The sequence below is a fragment of the Zalophus californianus genome, chromosome 5 (genome assembly GCF_009762305.2).
Source record: "Zalophus californianus isolate mZalCal1 chromosome 5, mZalCal1.pri.v2, whole genome shotgun sequence".
NCBI classification, from domain to species: domain Eukaryota; kingdom Metazoa; phylum Chordata; class Mammalia; order Carnivora; family Otariidae; genus Zalophus; species Zalophus californianus.
In genome coordinates this window covers 67,752,286-67,771,443 of record NC_045599.1, presented here as the reverse complement: position 1 = coordinate 67,771,443, position 19,158 = coordinate 67,752,286, and the positions used below count along the sequence as shown (strand labels likewise).

Here is a 19,158-nt window from a genome sequence, read left to right as displayed (position 1 = left end):
ATTTTGGATCATCAGAAAAGTGACCAAATAATGATTTGGTATGTTAACTAGTTACTTGATAGCAATGTTCACTTTTCTAGCATGTAAAAGTGATGTCACCTCTGTACTTCTCAGAACTCTTTTATTGCCAGACCCACCAACAGGCATGAGTGATTCTGATATAAAAATTATTCCAGACATCTCTTCACTGTGAAAGGCAATATTTGCCAACGGGTCCTTTCTTACTGGATTAGAATTTTCAGAGATTTCCTGTTTACCAAAAGCCCTCTTCAGTCCATGGGCTATAGAAACAGCCATGTTGAGCTTTCACTTTGCCCAGTCAACTGCCCAGCATCTTAAAGTGAATTCAGGCTTGAATATAATGGGTCATTGTCAATCATGGAGTTTTTGAATGGCTCTGACCCAGTGTGCTCATCAGCTGGTACAATAACATATATAAATACATAAATGAATATATGTGTACCTATATTTGTACCACAGTGCTCTCCTTATGAAAGTAGAACAGTCTGATATATGCTGAAAATATACAACTATTACTTCCTCACACTATGTAGGCTCTGACAGAGCAAGGCTTTGTGATACATTGTGGAAAAACTGATGTGAACTTCTGTAATACACCAAAGTGTGTGATTTTTCTTCAACAATTATAAATATATTGCCAATTATGTCAACTGTTTTCATACAAGTAATAGTATCTTTTATTAGGTGTGTGTCTTATAAAGCTGATATGCATAAAATTACTTCTAAAATAATATATTTAAAGAGTGTGAATTGCATAGTTATAGCCAGAGGTCTCAAACACAAAGAATTCTAAAGAAGTAGGTTAAATGTATAAAATTCTAAAGTGGAAACTGCACTGCATAGAGAAGAATGTTGTGGTAGACCACAATTTGAGGAGATGAAGGAAAAGCATAAAGAGAAAGAAGAACAAGAGGAGGAACAGAAAGGGGAGTGGGAGTGGGTTAATGACCAAGGTAATACCAGAATGAATTGGATCTGGGTTCGAAACCTACCCAAGGTACTGTAAAGGAGAGAAGATGACTGCCTCAAGCCTGGAGACAAGATACCTGTAATACTCTTTGTAATACTCATCTTAATCATGAATGAAGTTGATTCTCCTGACCCATCCTCAGGAAGACACTTGTTTTCATGTTTTTGCCCAGGACTCGTGATGAATATATGCTTATTCATAGACATTCACCTGGTTTCCCTTGTGAGCAACCACATTCATTTGTAGAAAAGGGGAGGGAGGGAACTCGCTGATGCTGATGATATGCTAATAACAAATAACTAACTCAAGTGTCATTCTTTTCCCCTACCTGGCACAGTGAAGTAAATTCTTTTTGCCATCAAGAATAAGAAAATGTTAGATGAATTAAAGAACACTGATTTTTTTTTAATGAAGATTTTATTTTTTTGAGAGAGAGACAGAGATAGCAAGAGAGAGCATGAGCAAGGAGGAGAGAGAGAAGCAGGCTCCCTGATGAGTAGGGAGCCCGATGTGGGGCTCAATCTCAGGACCCTAGGATAATGACCTGAGCCAAGGGCAGAAGCCTAACCGACTGAGCCACCCAGGCCCCCCTAAAGAACACTGATTTTAAAAGTACTTAGATTCCACTAAAACCCTCTGAACATCCCATTTTCTGCAAAGAATTTTAACTTGAAAGCACGCTCGTGAATAGTACATTGCTGCATGGAGAAGTAGCAGAGTATGTGGTTCAAGTACTGAGTCTGGGACTAGATTTATAGTCTATAATTACATATACCCTAACAGGAGCTGTGTGACCCTGGACAAGTAACTTAACCTCTCTGTCTTCCAGCTTTTCTTTCTATAAAAGAGAAATGATTAAAATAGCCTTCCTCATAGGTTACTGTGAGGATTGGGGTTTGTATTTGTAAAGCTTTTGATGCTATAGGAAGTACTTTATAATTCATAGCTATTTATTAAATTTCTAAATATGATTAGTGGTTCAAAGTGCATAATGTAACATTAGTCTTAACTGTTTATAGTGCTTGAGGCTGAGGTGAACCAGCTTTTCAAAGCAAAAAGTATGGAAAAAACAATTCTATTTACCCAGGCAATTAAACATCTTTGTCAGTTTATTTTTTCTCTAGGGCTATATCCTTTGGAGAAACATTTTGACATCATTTTGTCTTACACCTTTACCAAATTTCTACCATTTAGGAACTTGAAAGAGGTCTTTAGAAATTGAACCTAGCTCCCTTTATGTGTCTGAGGAAAATGAGACTCAAAACAGTTGACTGGCCCAAAGACCTGCAGCTCGTGGGTAGCAGAACCCAACCAAGAATCTGATTACAAATAGAGCTTTCTTTTCACCATACTCTACCACTTCTTGGTGCTTTGGAAATATACTGCACTAATTGCTAAATATTTTATTAGTATTTTTACTTTAAAAAGAACAACAATATTCTGCACTTGATATCGTATTTGTACTTCTTTGTAAAGCTAAAAGAATAGTTTTCCATTGTTTTATCAATTATTCAACAATACTATTATGTTTTCCTTGAGCCAGGCACTGAGCAGAGTGTTGGTTTAGGGCATTTCAGTGTATTCGGTAGTCAGAGAAAAGAAGCTTATTCCTTTCTTTAAAGCTAGCATTTCCCAAAACATATTCTGGATACATTTGGAAATACTCCAGATTCTGGCATCTAGCACACTGAAAAATATGAAAAGTCCTGCAGCAAAGAAACTTGTTCTCTTAATTTTTTTAATTTCCTGACTTTTTTTTTTTTTTTTTTTTTTAAGAATAGCTTGTTATAATCCTTAAGAACCACTGATCTTTGGAATCCACGCTGGGATTTCTGAGGAGAGTCATGGGCTTGCTTCCACTGCTGGGTGCTTTCTTTAGATCCTAGTTTTCAGAGAATCAGGATTTAAAAACTTCATTTCAGTAAACTTCTGATCTGTGGTAGCATGGTCTTTTTTACAGGGGAAGTACTGTAATACTTTCCATGTATTAGTATCTGCCAAGGATGATTGGGCTATCCTTGAAAATAGCCTGGGACAGAATGTGTAGACATGCTGAGATAAGGAGCCCCCTGCCAGGCCTTCAGCATAGGAACCAAGTTAGCTTACCCCAGGCCCACGGCCGGCCCACTGCAGCACACTTGCCCTGCCTGGGTGTACGGAGGAAACATTCTGTTCGTCTGAGAACACCTCTATTCCTAGCTCTTTGACAGTTTCACTTTCCATATCCCCTCAGTTTTAAACATGTGGGAAAAGAGATAAAGGAAGGTGATGAAATGAAAAAATGGAGTGGGGAAGGCTACAAAGAGAGAGAAGAAACTCAGATTTACATGCCTGTTTTGCATGCAATTATGACTGGGTTTAGGAGAGGGAGGTGAGTGTCCTCCAAAGGTCATTTTACAAGATAGCAAGGGAGATGAGTATGCAGTGTGAAATATTGGTTAACATTGAGAATAGAATCAAACACTATGCTGATTTTTATTAGAATAAATATATCATGATTCGTTTAGGGAAGGAAAGAAGACCATTTTGATTTAAAAAAAAACCTTTTCAAATTTATGATTCTTTTTGGGGGCATTAGATCAACTATAAATGATAATAGATCGGTGTTAACTTAGGCTTCATGGTAAACTATAAACTTACTCTATTTTAAAATTTATAAATTATGTTCACTATATAGGAAATAAAAAGAAATTAGTGCAGTACATGATCAAATTTATGCTACCCCCCCAAAAAAAATCACAGGGGAGGGAGAACTGAGTGTATACCCATTATTTCTTAAATAAAGTTTGGTTGCATAGGAAATTTTGACCCCTCTCTTTACTTAAAATACTGGTTTTTCGTTAGACATTTCTGTTTAACAACTTTTAAAATTAAAGTGTGACTATTGCCTTTTGCTCTAATTTCTTATTTATTAAAATTCACAATCCTTAATTTTGTATTTTTCCTCTTAAAAATGCTTTAATTTAAAAAATACTAGATGATTCAATTTGTTCATTCCAAGTTGGAAATTAATCTGTTTGGCTTGAGGCTACATAGCTTACTCTCATTAGATGGGTATGTCCAAAGATATGTGAACATTTCCCATACAGTGAGACACTGGGATTTTCACATATCGCTGAGATCTTAATCAAAACTGTGCTGATTGCTTGGGAGTTGGGTCCTGTGAGAGAGGAAATAAATCAACCTACCTCCGTGACTCAGGTACATTAGTAATGTTGTAAGATTGTTTATTTCTAAAAGAAAGAAGGTACAGTTTAAAATATATATTTTTAGATTTCGCATTTGCAAAAGTTTTATATTGTATTTGTCAGCTTGTTCATGGCACTATGCATATTTAACACTGCAAAAGGAACTTTTATGCCCAAGAACTATTTCAATCAGTGGACACTGATTTAATGAAATGTCCTTTTACACCTTTCACATCTTTGGATTTAGTTCATATCAGTTTAGAAAACTTTTGCATTATACTCTATTATCGGCGTTTCAAAGTATTTATATTTTTATGAAATTATAGAATAGTGAAATGAAGAAAACAATTTTACACAATTAATTTATGAAATTGAATTGCATCCAGTTGAATTTTTACAAATGAATATAGTGCTGTTTTTTATTTGAGCCTCACAACCTTATCAAAGAATATAAATGTTATTATTCCCATAGTGTAGATGAGGAAATTGAGGTTTGGGAAACTATGGATTAGCCGTTTGTAGCAACCGTGACAGGCAGAGAATCCATGGTGTAATCAAGCTGGAGTCGTCATCCTCCAAATACTGCCTGGCTCCATCCGTGTTTTCGGTCTGTCCTCAGATGTCATCTTCTCAGATGTCGTCTTCCCTGACAGCACTGTCTGCCTCTGCCCTTTCCTGCTCAGGCACCTCCTTGCCTGTTCTACTGTGGTATTTTTCTTTCTGTATCTATAATCATCATATTAGTGCTCTTCTTTATTGCCTCTCTCTCCCTTTAAAATGTAGGTTTCATGAACACCATGACCTTGTTTGTTTTGTTCACAGCGTTGTCCCTGGTACCTGGCATCACGCTTGACACATTTATGTCTCTATAACTTAAGACCAGACTTTTTCACTGTTATCTGTAGGATTAAGCATCATGATCTTGGCTCACAGTCTCCAATGACATCAGTATCGCCAGGATTCGATTTGCCCACATGGTCCAAGCTAAAGTTTAGTTTAAATCTCTGAGGAGAATATACCATGTACATTCAGTTGCATGTAGTTCATCCGCTCCAAAGCTGTAGCAGGTAGTCTGCAATACATCGTGCTAGGAGATATGTACTGCATACATGCTCCAGAGTCTCATTTCTCACCTTTAACCATCAGCATTCCTGACCAACAACCCTGACAAAAGTTCTGAAGTATTAAAACCGTGTGTTACACAGCCCTAGTGTGTTTTACAGCGAGCAGGGCTGTCGTGTAGAGTCCTCTCGTCCTGCAGTTTTGCGCAGATAAAGGGAGGATATAGTTTTGAGAGGAATGCTCTAACTACAAAGTGCATCCTGAAGGCCATTTAGCTCACAATGAAGGTCTGTGTTTTAAAATAGCACTATAACAAAGTAACTACAGAGTTTTGGCAAGGGCTTCAACTATTTATAGAACTAAGTAAGGCATAGTAAATAATACCGCAGTACCCAGTTCTCCCTTGCCATAACCCCAAACTTATGAGAAGCACTGTAATTATATTTTTCTACTTTAAAAGAAATCATAGTAGCCATTATCAGTTTAACCATACGGAAGCTCAGGCTGAGATTTCTTTTTTAAATGCATAGTTTTGATTTTCAACAGCTGCACTGGGTCTTTAATCATATATTATCTTTATGAAGCCTTTTTCTAACATATGTTAATTGGCTGTTTTCTGTGACAAATTATGAGCTCTTACTTTGATGAGGTTCAATTGCAATCATGTTGAAGTCGAGTACGTAGAGTTTCCACCCCTGCTGGCTCCTCAAACCACTACAAACATCCGCACGTCACTGCAGTGCTGAGTAATGGCAGGATTTGGGCTGGCTGATTTCACTACAGATTTTTTTTTTCCACAGGATATTTTCAGCTTCTTTGTACTAAATCTGTTGCAGGGTTTGCCCTTTTTAGCAGAAGCATGCTCTAAAATTAACATCAAACCTTATTGGAGATTACTATAATACAGTGAGAAATATTTCATAATACAACACCCCAGCATCTCTTTTGCTTTGCTAAAATTTTAGTATATTTATATACATTTTTTAAAATTAGTCAGTTGTTAGGTTGTTAGTATTTTCTAAATCATCAGCATTTTGTAATAAATATTTTGAATTTTTCTCTTTTGAAGAGAAGGACGGTTATTTATTGAGTAGATGAGTAGCTGTCATAGAGAAAAGGCACGTACCATTTTTTTTCTAGGTGTTTCCAAATGTCAGTATGTTAAAGATTCTATTATATTTTCTTTTTTTCTTTGAAGTTACATCTGTTGGTCAAGGAATAAAAGGAATTACATGTTCCATCAAGGTTAGTGTCCAATAAGATGCATAGCATCCATTTCAGTTTTCAATCCTAATGTCAGTTTTTAATATATGATTAGGATGAATATATATGTTCTAATCCATCTGCTCTGAGAACTGTGACAGATAGCCGGCATCAGATACCAACAGATGATCAGCGATAGCTATAATTAGAATAGATGTAAAAATACAGCACATTTGTTTATATTCTCAGAAAAGTAGTCAAGATAATTGATTAAGGCCTTCAGAAACTGTGTCAAACACCAGTCATGTTGAGATTAATTTAACTGTGTTTCTGCCCTGACATCTAAGGTAGAGGACTCTGCAAAGTGTGGTTCTCCAAACCCGAAACGAGGGGTCAAATTTCTATACAGGTATTAGCGTTTAGAATAAGATGAGCCAGATGTGAATAGGAGCTACACCTCCTCATGAGGCTGTTTTTAATCAGCCATTTCCCTGGAGTAGCACACAATCAATGAGCTCTAAATCCTGAGGCTACCTGCATTCATAGGAAGGCCTACGAACATCATTACAGAACTTACAATTGAGCATATGTGAAAAAATTAGAGCAGAAATTAAGGATAAGAAAGGTTAACTTCAGAAGTCTTACTTTGGTACTGCTCTTTTAGAAGGTCTTAAAGAGATAATTCAAATATTTTTTTTTTAAAAAAAAGAAAAACCGTACTAAATGCCGATAACTACTCTATTAAAAGATCACTGTAAATAAGCCAATGGAACGTTATTATCGATTTATGCTAGCCAGAAGTGTTTGAATATGTATATTATTTTGAGAAGGTACATGTGTCGATTTCAGCATGAGTAAGTAAATCTGAAGTGGGTTGTTGGTTGCTTTTGGTTTTGTTTTGTTTTGTTTTTTCATTAATAGTACTACGGCTAGAGAGCATGGCTTTAGGAACGCTGTGTGATATACTTCAGTATGACTGCAAAGTCAGTTGATGCACTGTGTCTTAAGCTAGTGTACACAAGGAAATTTAGTTCCACATGATAAGACACAGACTTAATTGGCTTTAAGAAAATAAACCAAGGTAAAGAATGACGTGCAAATGAAACAGAGAACTGGGTACTTGACGGTATGGAAGCCCGTGAGCCATGTGGCTTAATTGGGGCCAGTTGGGATCATTTAATGATTGCTGTCAGAAGATCAGATTTAATTCTCCTTATAAGAAGACCACAGTGGGATAGAGTGAAACAAATTGTCATCAGAGGTTTCAGATGAACAAAGCCTTAATTAGGTTGATTAGGATGCTGTAAAAGAGATGAAGAGAATAGAAAAATTGATGAATCACTGGTTTCCATGTTGAGCCACATGTAACAGCAAGATCAAATATCTATATTTTGAGAGAGATTATTACAGTATTTTGAATATTACATATATCAGATGGAAGGCTTTTGTGTAAACTTTCTAAATTTCTGAAGTTCAACTAGAGACAAAAATAAGTGACATTCAATGGAAAATAGTGGGTGATTTATCAAGCTTATTCTTCTTAATGTATAACAAAAACATTGGCAGGAGGACAGTTGTATTTCCATTTAAAGCTCATCTTTAAATATTAAATAAAGAGGGGGAAATAAATAACAACAGAGGCAAATTATTTTTAAGGACATAATTTTCAGTTGTTTAACGTATATTTGAATACAGAATAAAACAAAGCCTTTACTTAGAATGTCCTGTTAACCATTCATATCACAATCTTAGTAATACTGTGATTACTTACTGGTTATAATACTCATGACTACTCAGGTGTCTTAAAATGTACTCTTACTGTTTTATCATCACATTATGAAAGACTAAAATGTGGTTTTTCCATTTGCTGCAGTTTTGCAGGAAAATGTTCTCTCCACACACACCCATACACACACACTGATGTATTAGTAAGGCTAAAAACTGTGTCCAGTACATACAGGTTTTTGAGAAAGAAATGTATAGACTCTTTCCATTTTAATAATGAAATATGATACATTAAAGATTAAGAAAATAATGAACAGAAAATTTTTTTCTGACAGGATTATGAGATGCCTGGGAATTCAGATTTTATCATAATAAGATGATAATGTATAATAGCAGCATCTCCCCTTTCAAGCCTAGCTTGATTTGAGGGCTGACAATTTTGTGTTCACTGATACTGGTGTTGTATGGTGCTTTACTTGCTTTGTTCAATAACAGCAACAAAAAATCCAGCTGCATATCCTTACTGAGAGGTTACAGCTGGGGAACAGAACACAATCTGTGATGCTAAATAGTAGCTCTTGCTTTGTGATGAGACAGTGCAGGATTTACCTTTGTGGTAAGCTCTGCCACATCACTAAGTGGCCTTTGAAAGAAAACGTGGTGGCTGCACTGTTGTGAAAAAGTAGGAAAACAAAGGCATGGTAGAACCACGAATTAATTACTTAATATGATATGGAAAGACAAAAAACTGGTGTGGTTCAATAGCATGAGGCTCTTGACATATTTGGACCATTTGGAGTTATTTTTGGCATGGGGAATGGAGAATGCTGTTTAAGCTGCATTGTGAAAAAAATGTTCAAGACAAAATATACCATGGAAAACCATGACAGGAAAGCTGTGCTTCCCCCGTGTTTAGTAAATTGTTTCTAATGCGACAGAGTTGTTTAAAGGTATGTGTCTCCTAAATTCTAGAACTGTGTAAATAAAATGATTTATGTCAGTGATAATGGCAGGTTAGGCCCACTTATTAAATTAATTGCAGAGGTTTTCAAAACGAGTTCCTTTTTAGCCTTATTATATTTCTGACATACATTTCATCTCCTTCTGTCCTTGGGGAAAGATATTAAAGTAGGACTAGAAGCATTAATGTAGAGTTTTCAGCAGCCATGGTCATTGGGAAAATTGATATATTTCCCTAGTTATTTCTACTTTTGCTGCCTGAAGCTCTTCCATGACTGATACTTAAGAGAAACTTCTTAATTTTTATAACATATAAATTTTTTCCTCATATAATGATTATTGTTAAGGAATAAATGAAGCATTGCCTGTTAGAACTTGCTCATCATTAGCTTTGCAAAGTGAAGTCTTCATGGTATATGTAAGGTCTTTGATTCACTTGGTAGCCTCATGGTATAATATGGTTTTCATTTTATGTCTCAAAACTGAAGCAGTCTTACAAGTAGTAGGTCATGTTCCCCGTACCACTCTAGACCCACTTCACGTTTAATGACCATAGCTGTCCTGCACATCAGGAAGTTTGTTCCCAGGGCAGCTGGGTCGCTCCCTTGGTTAAGCATCCTACTCTTGACTTCAGCTCAGGTCATGATCTCAGGATCGTGGGATCAAGCCCCATGTTGTGCTCCACGCTCAGCAGGGAGTCTGCTTGAGATTCTCTTCCTCTCCTTCTGTCCCTCACCCCACTCTTGCTAGCTCTCACTCTCTCTCTCTTAAATAAATAAATAAATCTTTTAAAAAAAGAAAGTTTGGGGGCGCCTGGGTGGCTCAGTTGGTTAAGCATCTGCCTTCAGCTCAGGTCATGATCCCAGGGTCCTGGGATCAAGCCCCGCATCAGGCTCCCTGCTTAGCAGGGAGCCTGCTTCTCCCTCTCCCACTCCCCCTGCTTGTGTGCTCTCTCTCTCTCTCTCTGTTAAATAAATAGATAAAATCTTTTTTTAAAAAGTTTGCTCTTAACCCGTTGTAGGGAACAACAAGCTGAAGTTCAGACCTGAGCTTCCTAACTTCAAAATGCTTTCTACTTCTGCTCCTCAGTATAAATTACTCTTCTTCCATATATGAGATGTTATATAAATATGACAAAAGATTAAGTGAGGTTATCAGCCTGCTTCTATATATATATAAATACGAAAATGTTCTCAGGAGTAGTCATTAAAAATAACAGCTGAAGAAAACACACCTGAGAGATGAAAATCTGTAAAATCATTAATCAACTAAGTTATTAGCTCCTACTATATAGGCTTGGCAGTTGGATAGATACTGGGAATACAAAAGTGGGAATACGAAAGTGAGACAAAACAGAGTTGGCCCACAGATGTTGAAGAAGACAGGCAATTTCAATTATGACAAGTGCTACAAAGGAAGACATGGTGCTATGTGTCTTAATGGGGGATTTGTTACAGTCAAGAAAAGATGGAGTGCTCCCTGAGGAGGTGAAATTAGAGCTGAGATGGAAAGGAAAGGAAGAAGTTAAGGAGGCACAGAGGGGAAGAAGGAACATTCCAGGCAGAGGGAGTTGCACATGCAAAGGCCCTGTGATAGGAAGGAGCATGGCATGTGTGAGGAACGGACAGATGACATTATTATTTGTGTGTGATATTATGTTACATAGACTTGAAGATGACTCAAAATCCCATCATATTAACACTAAATTGAAATGAATTGAGGAAATAACTTTGTGTTTGGCATGATGGTAATTATCCAGTGGTAAATAATGGTTGTTTTTTTATTATCTTTAGAAGAATAAGTTTTGGCTATGTGTCTAAAATGAACTCAGCTTGCATTCATAGCTAGGGTAACATAACATGCTATGTAGAACATCATAAACTTAGAAGTGGAAGAATGACTTTCAGGACCAAGGAAATATCCCCCAATTCATAAGACATCACATAGTTGAGTATCAATAATAATAATAATAATTATATCTTTTGAAGTTCAAAATACCTCTTAAGCAGAAAAAATAGTAAAAGTTCTACTTGTTCCTTTCAACCAAAATATAATTACATGTCTCATATGTCTTTCAAATATATCGTAAGGTAGAAAGTTAAATGTGTCTAGATGTACCATAATGAGCAAAGTTTTCCACTTAAAATAATACTGAATCATTTAATTATTTGAATTAGTAATACTGGGCTTAATATCATTTTTGTCCCTTACTAAGAATCCAGTTTGTATTTATTTAACAGTTTAATTTCTTGTGTGATATAGTGTTCTTGGTTTTCAGCCTTGAGTTTTTATAAAACATTATATGGAGATGCTAGTGTTAGTAAAAATGTGAGTCAGTTAAGAAGTTATTTGCTAATATGAGTAAAAGAAAACCAGAATTCTTTCTTTGCAAATTGACATCATATATTTTAATGTTTTATCATTATTCATGGGCTGTTTTTATTTAAGTGACTGCATTGTGCTTATCATAGCAAATACATGCTTTGCAAAGATAAGTTTAGCAGAAGAGAATTAATTTCTTCCCACATCTTTTAATGTGGCATGGCAGTCTCACTCTACGATCAAAACACATAACTGAAGGTTGTGTTTAATTTCTAAATCAAAGTGTTGTGGGAAGATGATTGAAATCTGAAGATGACTCAGATCCACTTGATATGTGGTTTTCTTCCTACAGAAAACTTATGGTAGACTGCCATTTCCATGTTAGAAGGAACCTAATAGTGACGAGATTGAAATAAATAGTTTCACTATATACTGAAAGTTTATGTTAGTTTCTTTGGTTCTTACTCTGAATTTTTTTTAAAAGAACTTTGAGACCTTCAGTAACATAGGCATCTATTCTCCCCACCCACTTTATCTTTTTTTAAACTATGGGTACAAAGAAGTAACCAATGTGCCTTACTAACAAACACTGGTATATTTTGGGGGGACAGTTTTTGGAATTCTTTTTTTTTTACCAAAAATAAATTTTATCCAGTTGGCATTGGCTCTTGGCCTGTATAGAATTCATTTGCCTCAAAAGGTAAATTAAGATTATATGGCTGCATTAGCTGTGTCAGATGATTTTTGTGAGGCATGATAAAGGTAATGATATATCTCCTACTTCACCAAAGTTAACTTGTTTGTTTTCTTATTTTTATTTCTTAAAGAAATCATACAAAATATTAACCTAGAACTGAAATGGATTTTTCTTAGGTGTTTTAAAACTAGAAATAAAAAATTACATCCCCATGTCTGGATTTCTGTCACTGTCCCTTATCTGAACCTCTCAAAGGCCTCTCTGTGTGTGGTGTGCAGCGCAGCACACTCAGACAGTTCTGCTCAGAGAAGGAAGTGAAGAGTTTTGGTTCCCATTTTACACTTCTGGAACAGTTTAGGGAAGGAAGCACCTTTACACCTTTTATTGTTCGTGGTTGCTGACATCATATCCTTCCCTGACCAGTCTGTGCGTGTTTCCTGCCATTCTGTCAAGATTCTTCTGTGTTACAGGGAGGGATTTGTGGGAGGGAGGGAGGGAGGGAGGGAGGGAGGGACAGACAGAGGGAGGGAGAGAGGGAGGAAGGGAGCAAGAAAGAGTGAGGCAGAGAAGGGGGGAGGAGGTATGTGTCACTCAAGGGAACTTGTTTGTAAATGAGAAAGCTGGGGTAGGAGAAGGATCTTTAGCATCTGTCCACAAGAAATTCTTCTCAACTTGGGTCTCAAAACCACTTTGCCTTCATCTGTCTGCTTATGCCAAACTCAAAGTGAACAGAAGCCTGCCATAATGAAGTTCCCCTTTTTAGTAAGCAGCCTGATTTTATTTTTCTTATATTTAGGTTGACAAAAAGGAAAAAAAAAAGACTGTAGCTCTATAGAGTGTAACTGTGGTAGAGCATTTCTTTTTCTTTTTTTAATTACTGATTGTTTCTATGTAGCTCTGTCATTTTCCAAGAATGCTTCTTTCATGTGGAAAGAAGTAGCGGCAAGGCTGCTGGAATTATTTTAAGCTTATGGTTGATTGTACATAATGAAAGTTCTCAGCATAACTTGAAATTCTACTACATGTAGTTTAGCTATTCTTTTCTTCATATACATACAAAACAAATTTTAAAAACTACTAAAGTTATTTAATCTCTTTTTCAGCTTCTCTAGGCCTCCTACAAGTTAATACTTGAAACTGACCTTACAATATAATTTTTGCATAAAAATCAGCTTAGAGAAGTAGTTACACTAAGAAAACTACTACTGAGCTATTGTTGACCTTCCTAACTGAGTTTTTACTGACAGTCTTGAAATGTGGTGATCCATAATCAAATGTTCTAAGGCACGTTTCACGACATATTTTACTTCATGTAAAAATGGCATCGTCATCACATAGTATTCTGCATATGTACATAATAATGTCAGGTTTTGCATTTTAAAAATGTTCAGAAGGCTACCCTTCAAGAAATATTCATTTTTATGGAAAACAAGAAAATATTTTAATTTTACTGAAATTTAAGCTTGTTTCTCTTTACATTACCTTGCATATTTCAAAAAGGAAAATACATCTAATGGTATTTTCACTGACTATTTTATATATATATTTGAAATACACATACAAATTTTTTCAGGCAAAATATTTCCCATCCTTTTTTAAGAATTAAAAAAAATCCTTGCTCTGCTCTTTTTAAAAAAGTGTCTCTCCTTTCAAAGTTGTGAAATACGGGGTGGTGATATGTAAGAACTCTTCTAAGTTTGGCTCATGAGGAGTTCTCTCTCTGCCTTTCTGAAGAGACTTTTCTCGAGGGATGCTTCTCTGCTTGTTTGGTTATTTGTATTTTGAAACCAGGATCTGTAGAAGTTCTCATCTTCCCCGCCTTGTCACCACACTCTAATCTGTTCACCCTGACCTTCCACCTTAAAGTGAATAAGCGCTTAGGCAGGCATAGTCCTGTAAGCCGATAGTGCCACCGGCCTTAGCCAAATGAAAAGAAAGGAAATTGTCCCATATGTGTTTGCTGTGGATCCATGGGTTGGCTTTTCTGTGACAGAGGAAGCCTGTCTGTCTCTTTGGGGTCTTGCACATGCATGGGAAATGCCATTCTAACGTGCCGCTTGCTTCTAAGGTAAGACTATAGGAAACACAGGAAAGTTGCCCAGTTGAGTGATATTTAAGACGGTTTCTAAAAATAAATAGATGGACTCTGTGTGGCAACAGTAAATTTATAATGCAATTGTGCTTTGTAAATGTTTCATATTTTAATGTGATTTTAATGTCTTATTATAGGTAATTTTTTCATGTGTATTTGTCAAATGTGTGTTATTTACATAACTCTTTAAGACTTTTGAACTACTTCCAACATTTTAAAATTGCCGCTGGAGTAATAATTTTTGATGAGCACTGTGTGGTCATGATGTTACTCAACATATATAGTATTCCCAAAGGCACAGCTGAGCTGCAGTTTCATAGAAAGGCATTGGGCAAAAGAGAATGGATGGTCTTAGTATTTAAGCAGCGCTTAATCCACCAGAACTAATTATATCATAATAGCTTCTGCAATTAGATAATCACAGAAAATTTTAATTTAAAGAAATTTACTCAAGGTGATAAAGAATTTAGAAATTAAATTAAAGAAATCAAAAGACAGCTGATGAACTGACCAAGTTTATAACAGCTTTCCTGTTCCAATAACTTTGAACTGAAGCCAAATAATCTATTAAATAGCCAGGACATTGGCTTAACATTACATAATACATGTGGGAATTTCTCAGGTCCCTGATCAGACACCAACTAAAACAGGGAAATTCTGAGCAATGCGTAAAGTAGTAGCATTCTTTGACATAAAACTGGATAGAATAATTGAAGCTGTTGCATACAAATGAAGAATCCAATGTGGAATGCTTTCTTGTTAACTTCCACATTTCACGGCAATTCATTTTCATTATGTTCAAGTGTTTTCAGATATAATTTAAAACAAAGTAAAATATATACTTTTAATACTAGAGTTCTCTGGGTTTATTTTATATTATTGATGATCATTTCTTTAATTTTAATTCATGACCTAAAGGTATCTAGTATATAATACCAGGCTTCTGTAATTTTGTATCTTACTCCCCAAAGACATATGATATGTCTTTTTAAAATATTTAAATTTAGAGAACTGAGGGCTTATTATAAAAAGTGTAGTTATAAAAAAAGTATCATTATAAATGGAGTAATACTCTAATTTTTTGCACCATTTCTTTTCTGTGAATGATTATCTTTTTTGATTCTTGTATTCAAGATATAGCTTAAGGGCTTTCAAGAGGAAAAGGAGATCTCACTGCTGATAGCTGCCCATTATGTAAGATTAAATATCCCATATTATTTTTACAGTGTTCTCATAACAGTGACTTTTTAAAAATAAGACTAAAGGATTTAGATTTAAATTAGTTGACATTTACATATATCAAATAGCACTTTCATAATAGTCCATCCTATTTGCATAACGAGGGGACGTTATCACCTCTGCTGTCAAAACACGAGATTGTTTTCCCTTCAGAAATGAATTAGCTGTCCTACTTAGCATACACAGGTACATAAAGGTTCATTAACTCTCTGATTTAGGTAATTTTTCATAATAGAAGGGTGAAAATAGTCACCCAGTTTCATTAAAAAATATTAAGGAACTCGTTGCAAAAGATACATTTCAAGTGTTGGGCTTTGAAGTATAGTTTTTGTCATTTAAATGACTTGTTAAATTACTTATGAGATTATTTTAACTATAAAAACAAACCGTTCCTATTTGATATGCTCCTGCATGGGATATACTATGTGCTTTTAGTACTTATTTTCATTCATTTGATTGGCTTACTTTCATATAGTTCTCTTTTTTAAAAAATTAGAATATGATCGCTCTTATGAAACCGCTTCTCTGTTAAAGTGGTATTTAATTTTTCTCTTTTGTCCAGCAGGAACGAATGCAGGAATTTGGGAACTGAGCAGTGCAAGTGCTGAAGAAGGAGATTTGTTTGGAGGAAACAGGAAGGAGAAAGAAAAGGAAGGAAAAAATACATAATTTCAGGGACGAGAGAGAGAAGAAAAACGGGGACTATGGGGAGAAAAAAGATTCAGATTACGAGGATTATGGATGAACGTAACAGACAGGTGAGTGGGGTAAACTTTTTCCTGCATCATTATTTACATGGACTATTTATTACATTTTCCTCAGGTATTTTAAAGATCCTGAAAACCTTTTGAACTTATAAACATCCATTAAGAGAAGTTTCAGTGAATCAAACGTGGCCAGTTTAAATGCTAATATTCTATCCTGTGTAAAGGGGAAAAAAATTACCTTGTCTGTTAGACAAATGGTTTACACATTCATGATTGTTCACTTTTTATTTCAACATAAATTTTGAATGGGAACTGTACTTCTGTAATACGAATAGCTTAATAATTAAGAGTTAATAAGCATAACATTGCTACACTGCATGCATCATCAAACAAAGATATTCTTATACATGGAAACAAGGCCTTTTGTGGTCATCCATTTGAAGGTTTAGAATATAGGCTTATAAAAATGGCTTTCATTGTATTCACAGTAAAAGAGACTTTGAAATGTATTCAAAATATTTAGCATGGTGCTGACAACAACAACAAACACCCTCACCAGATATTAGTAACTTAAAACATATAGGCAAAAACTATTAGTTAGTTCACACCATGTTTAAACCATGAATTTTATAAACAAAGAGGCAGATGATGTTACAATTTTTTTCTGCAACTCCATTGATAATGCTGTGTGATCCCATTAATGTATCCTAAAGATTTTATATATCCAAATGCTCTATTCAGCAAAGACTTGTATATCATGAATATCTGTGATTTGACTATTTTTCTTCACACTTGGGGAGAGTGCGTTTAGTTAGGTGATATAAGGATAGCTGGGTGGTTTGTATGCATTCTAATGTTAAATAACAAAATATGGGAGAAATTGCAGTACTGCCAGATCCCAACTATTACAGACAGATGATGGAACCTGCAAAACAGGCATTCCTTGACCATGGGAGAGAAGAATGTTTTACCTGTTGGCCATTTACTCTGAGGAAAGCTAAGAGGATAGCCTTGGAGATGCCCTCACCGGACTAATTTTCCCCAAATAAAGACACTCTATCTCTCCGGTTGTCCCTTTCTGTCTTTTTGGAACTGCAAGTGAGACTAGAACTGATTTGTGGTTTAAGTTTTTTTATATTTTTTTTCTAATTTTATTGAGAAGTAATTGACATACATCACTGTATAATTTTAAGGCATACATTGTGTTGGTTTGATTTACATATATTGTGAAATGATTACCACAATAGGTTCAGCTAACACCCATCATCTCATACAGATACAATAAAAAGAAAAGAAAGAAGAGAAAGAAAAAATAATTCTCCTTGTGATGAGGAGTCCTAGGATTTACTCTCTTAGCAACATTCCTGTATATCATACATTGGTGTTATCTATAGTCACCATGTTGTACATAACATCCCTAGGACTTATTTATCTTGTAACTGGAAGTTTGTACCTTTTGACCACCTGCATCTGTTTCTCCCTCCTCCCACCCTCCCCCTCTGATAATCTCAAATCTGATCTCTTTTGATGAGTTTGTTTTTTAGATTCTACATATAATTGAGATCATACAGTCTTTTCTTTGTCTGACTTCTCTCACTTAGCATAATGCCTTCAAGATTCATACATGTTGTTGCAAATGGTAGGATTTCCTCTTTTTTATGGCTGAATAATGTTCCATTGTGTGTGTGGGGGGGGGGGGGTGGGTGTGGGTGTGTGTGTGTGTATAACCACTTCTGTATTCATTCATCCATCAGTGGACACTTAAGTTGTTACCTGTGTAAATTATAATGAATAGAAGCTGTTCTTTATGCCATCAAAGCCAGTATGTCATTAAGAGATAAAGAAACTTTTTAGATTTTCAAGTTTATACCCCCTTAAATTGTTGTATTTAAGGTACGTCTGACTTGAACTATTTTTGACTGAAAATTGAGCTAAAGGATAAACAAAGGTTTATGATGGATTTCTTTATTGTTTTCCTATACATTGTTTATTGCTATGGGTCAAGCCAAAAAGTAGTAATTCTGTCAATATAAAACCACAATATTTTTTAGTTGACTTATAACTTGAAATTGAAATTAAGATTGAAATATTGAACACCATGTACCATTGACTATTTAGACCCGATTATTTGGACTAGAATCTATTTTGAGTGTAGTTAGAAATTATATGACTTAGTACCTACATTTCATTAATAATGCCAGGTAATTTTTAGGTTCATGAAATTCATTGTATCTTCCTTTTGCTTACAAAGACAGAAGAAAATTTCTGTAGGTTGAATTCATGAGTTTTCATCATGCTATATAAAGGAACATAAAACCCATACAGGGGTGCAAGAATTTTAGCACATGCTTTTGAGCTAATAATTGAACATCTTTTCCTAATTTAAATATGGTTGTATCTACGATTGCTGTTACTCTCATCCATGTCAGAAGTCGTCATAATTTTAGGAGAAGAAAAATTGTTAAATTAGGTTCAATTTAGATTATTTTTTTAATGTTAAAGGTGAATTCCTTGATTTTATTCTATAGAAATTTCAGATCTATGTAGTTTTCTCCACACTTTAGGTACAGCGGGCCCTTCACTCATCCTCTTAAATCAATTTGGTAAAATTGAAAACTGCCATGTTTTAATGTATATTTCAGTGATTATTTTAGATGGCTATTGACAGTCCCCAACATCCATCTACTTATAAATGTTTGTTATGTATACCACTCACCTACTACAAGAGTGGTCATGAGAACCTAAAAGATGTAGGTCACTTCTATAATCAACACTAGCAAACCGGCAGGAGCAAATCATCCCAAGTGTGGAGGCACCCCCAGCCTGGGCTTCCTTTAAACTATGTGTTTACATGTTGAAAAGAAAAATGTTAACTGTTTTGCTCTTTTTGAAGCTTCCACCACTGCAGACTCCCTAATAGAACCTCACACAATGGTTCAATGTCATCTTTTCTTAAAAAGTACTAAAAGCAT

The 19,158-nt window shown here is 35.3% G+C and overlaps 1 protein-coding gene across 1 annotated transcript in view; it reads left to right on the top strand.

Annotated features, from left to right (window-relative positions):
- MEF2C (myocyte enhancer factor 2C) overlaps positions 1–19,158 on the top strand; it is a 150,662-nt gene that overhangs the window by 37,886 nt on the left and 93,618 nt on the right. The window contains 1 exon segment of the mRNA XM_027604537.2: positions 16,045–16,237. Within this exon segment, the coding sequence (XP_027460338.1) occupies positions 16,184–16,237 (54 nt within the window). The 5' untranslated portion in view covers positions 16,045–16,183.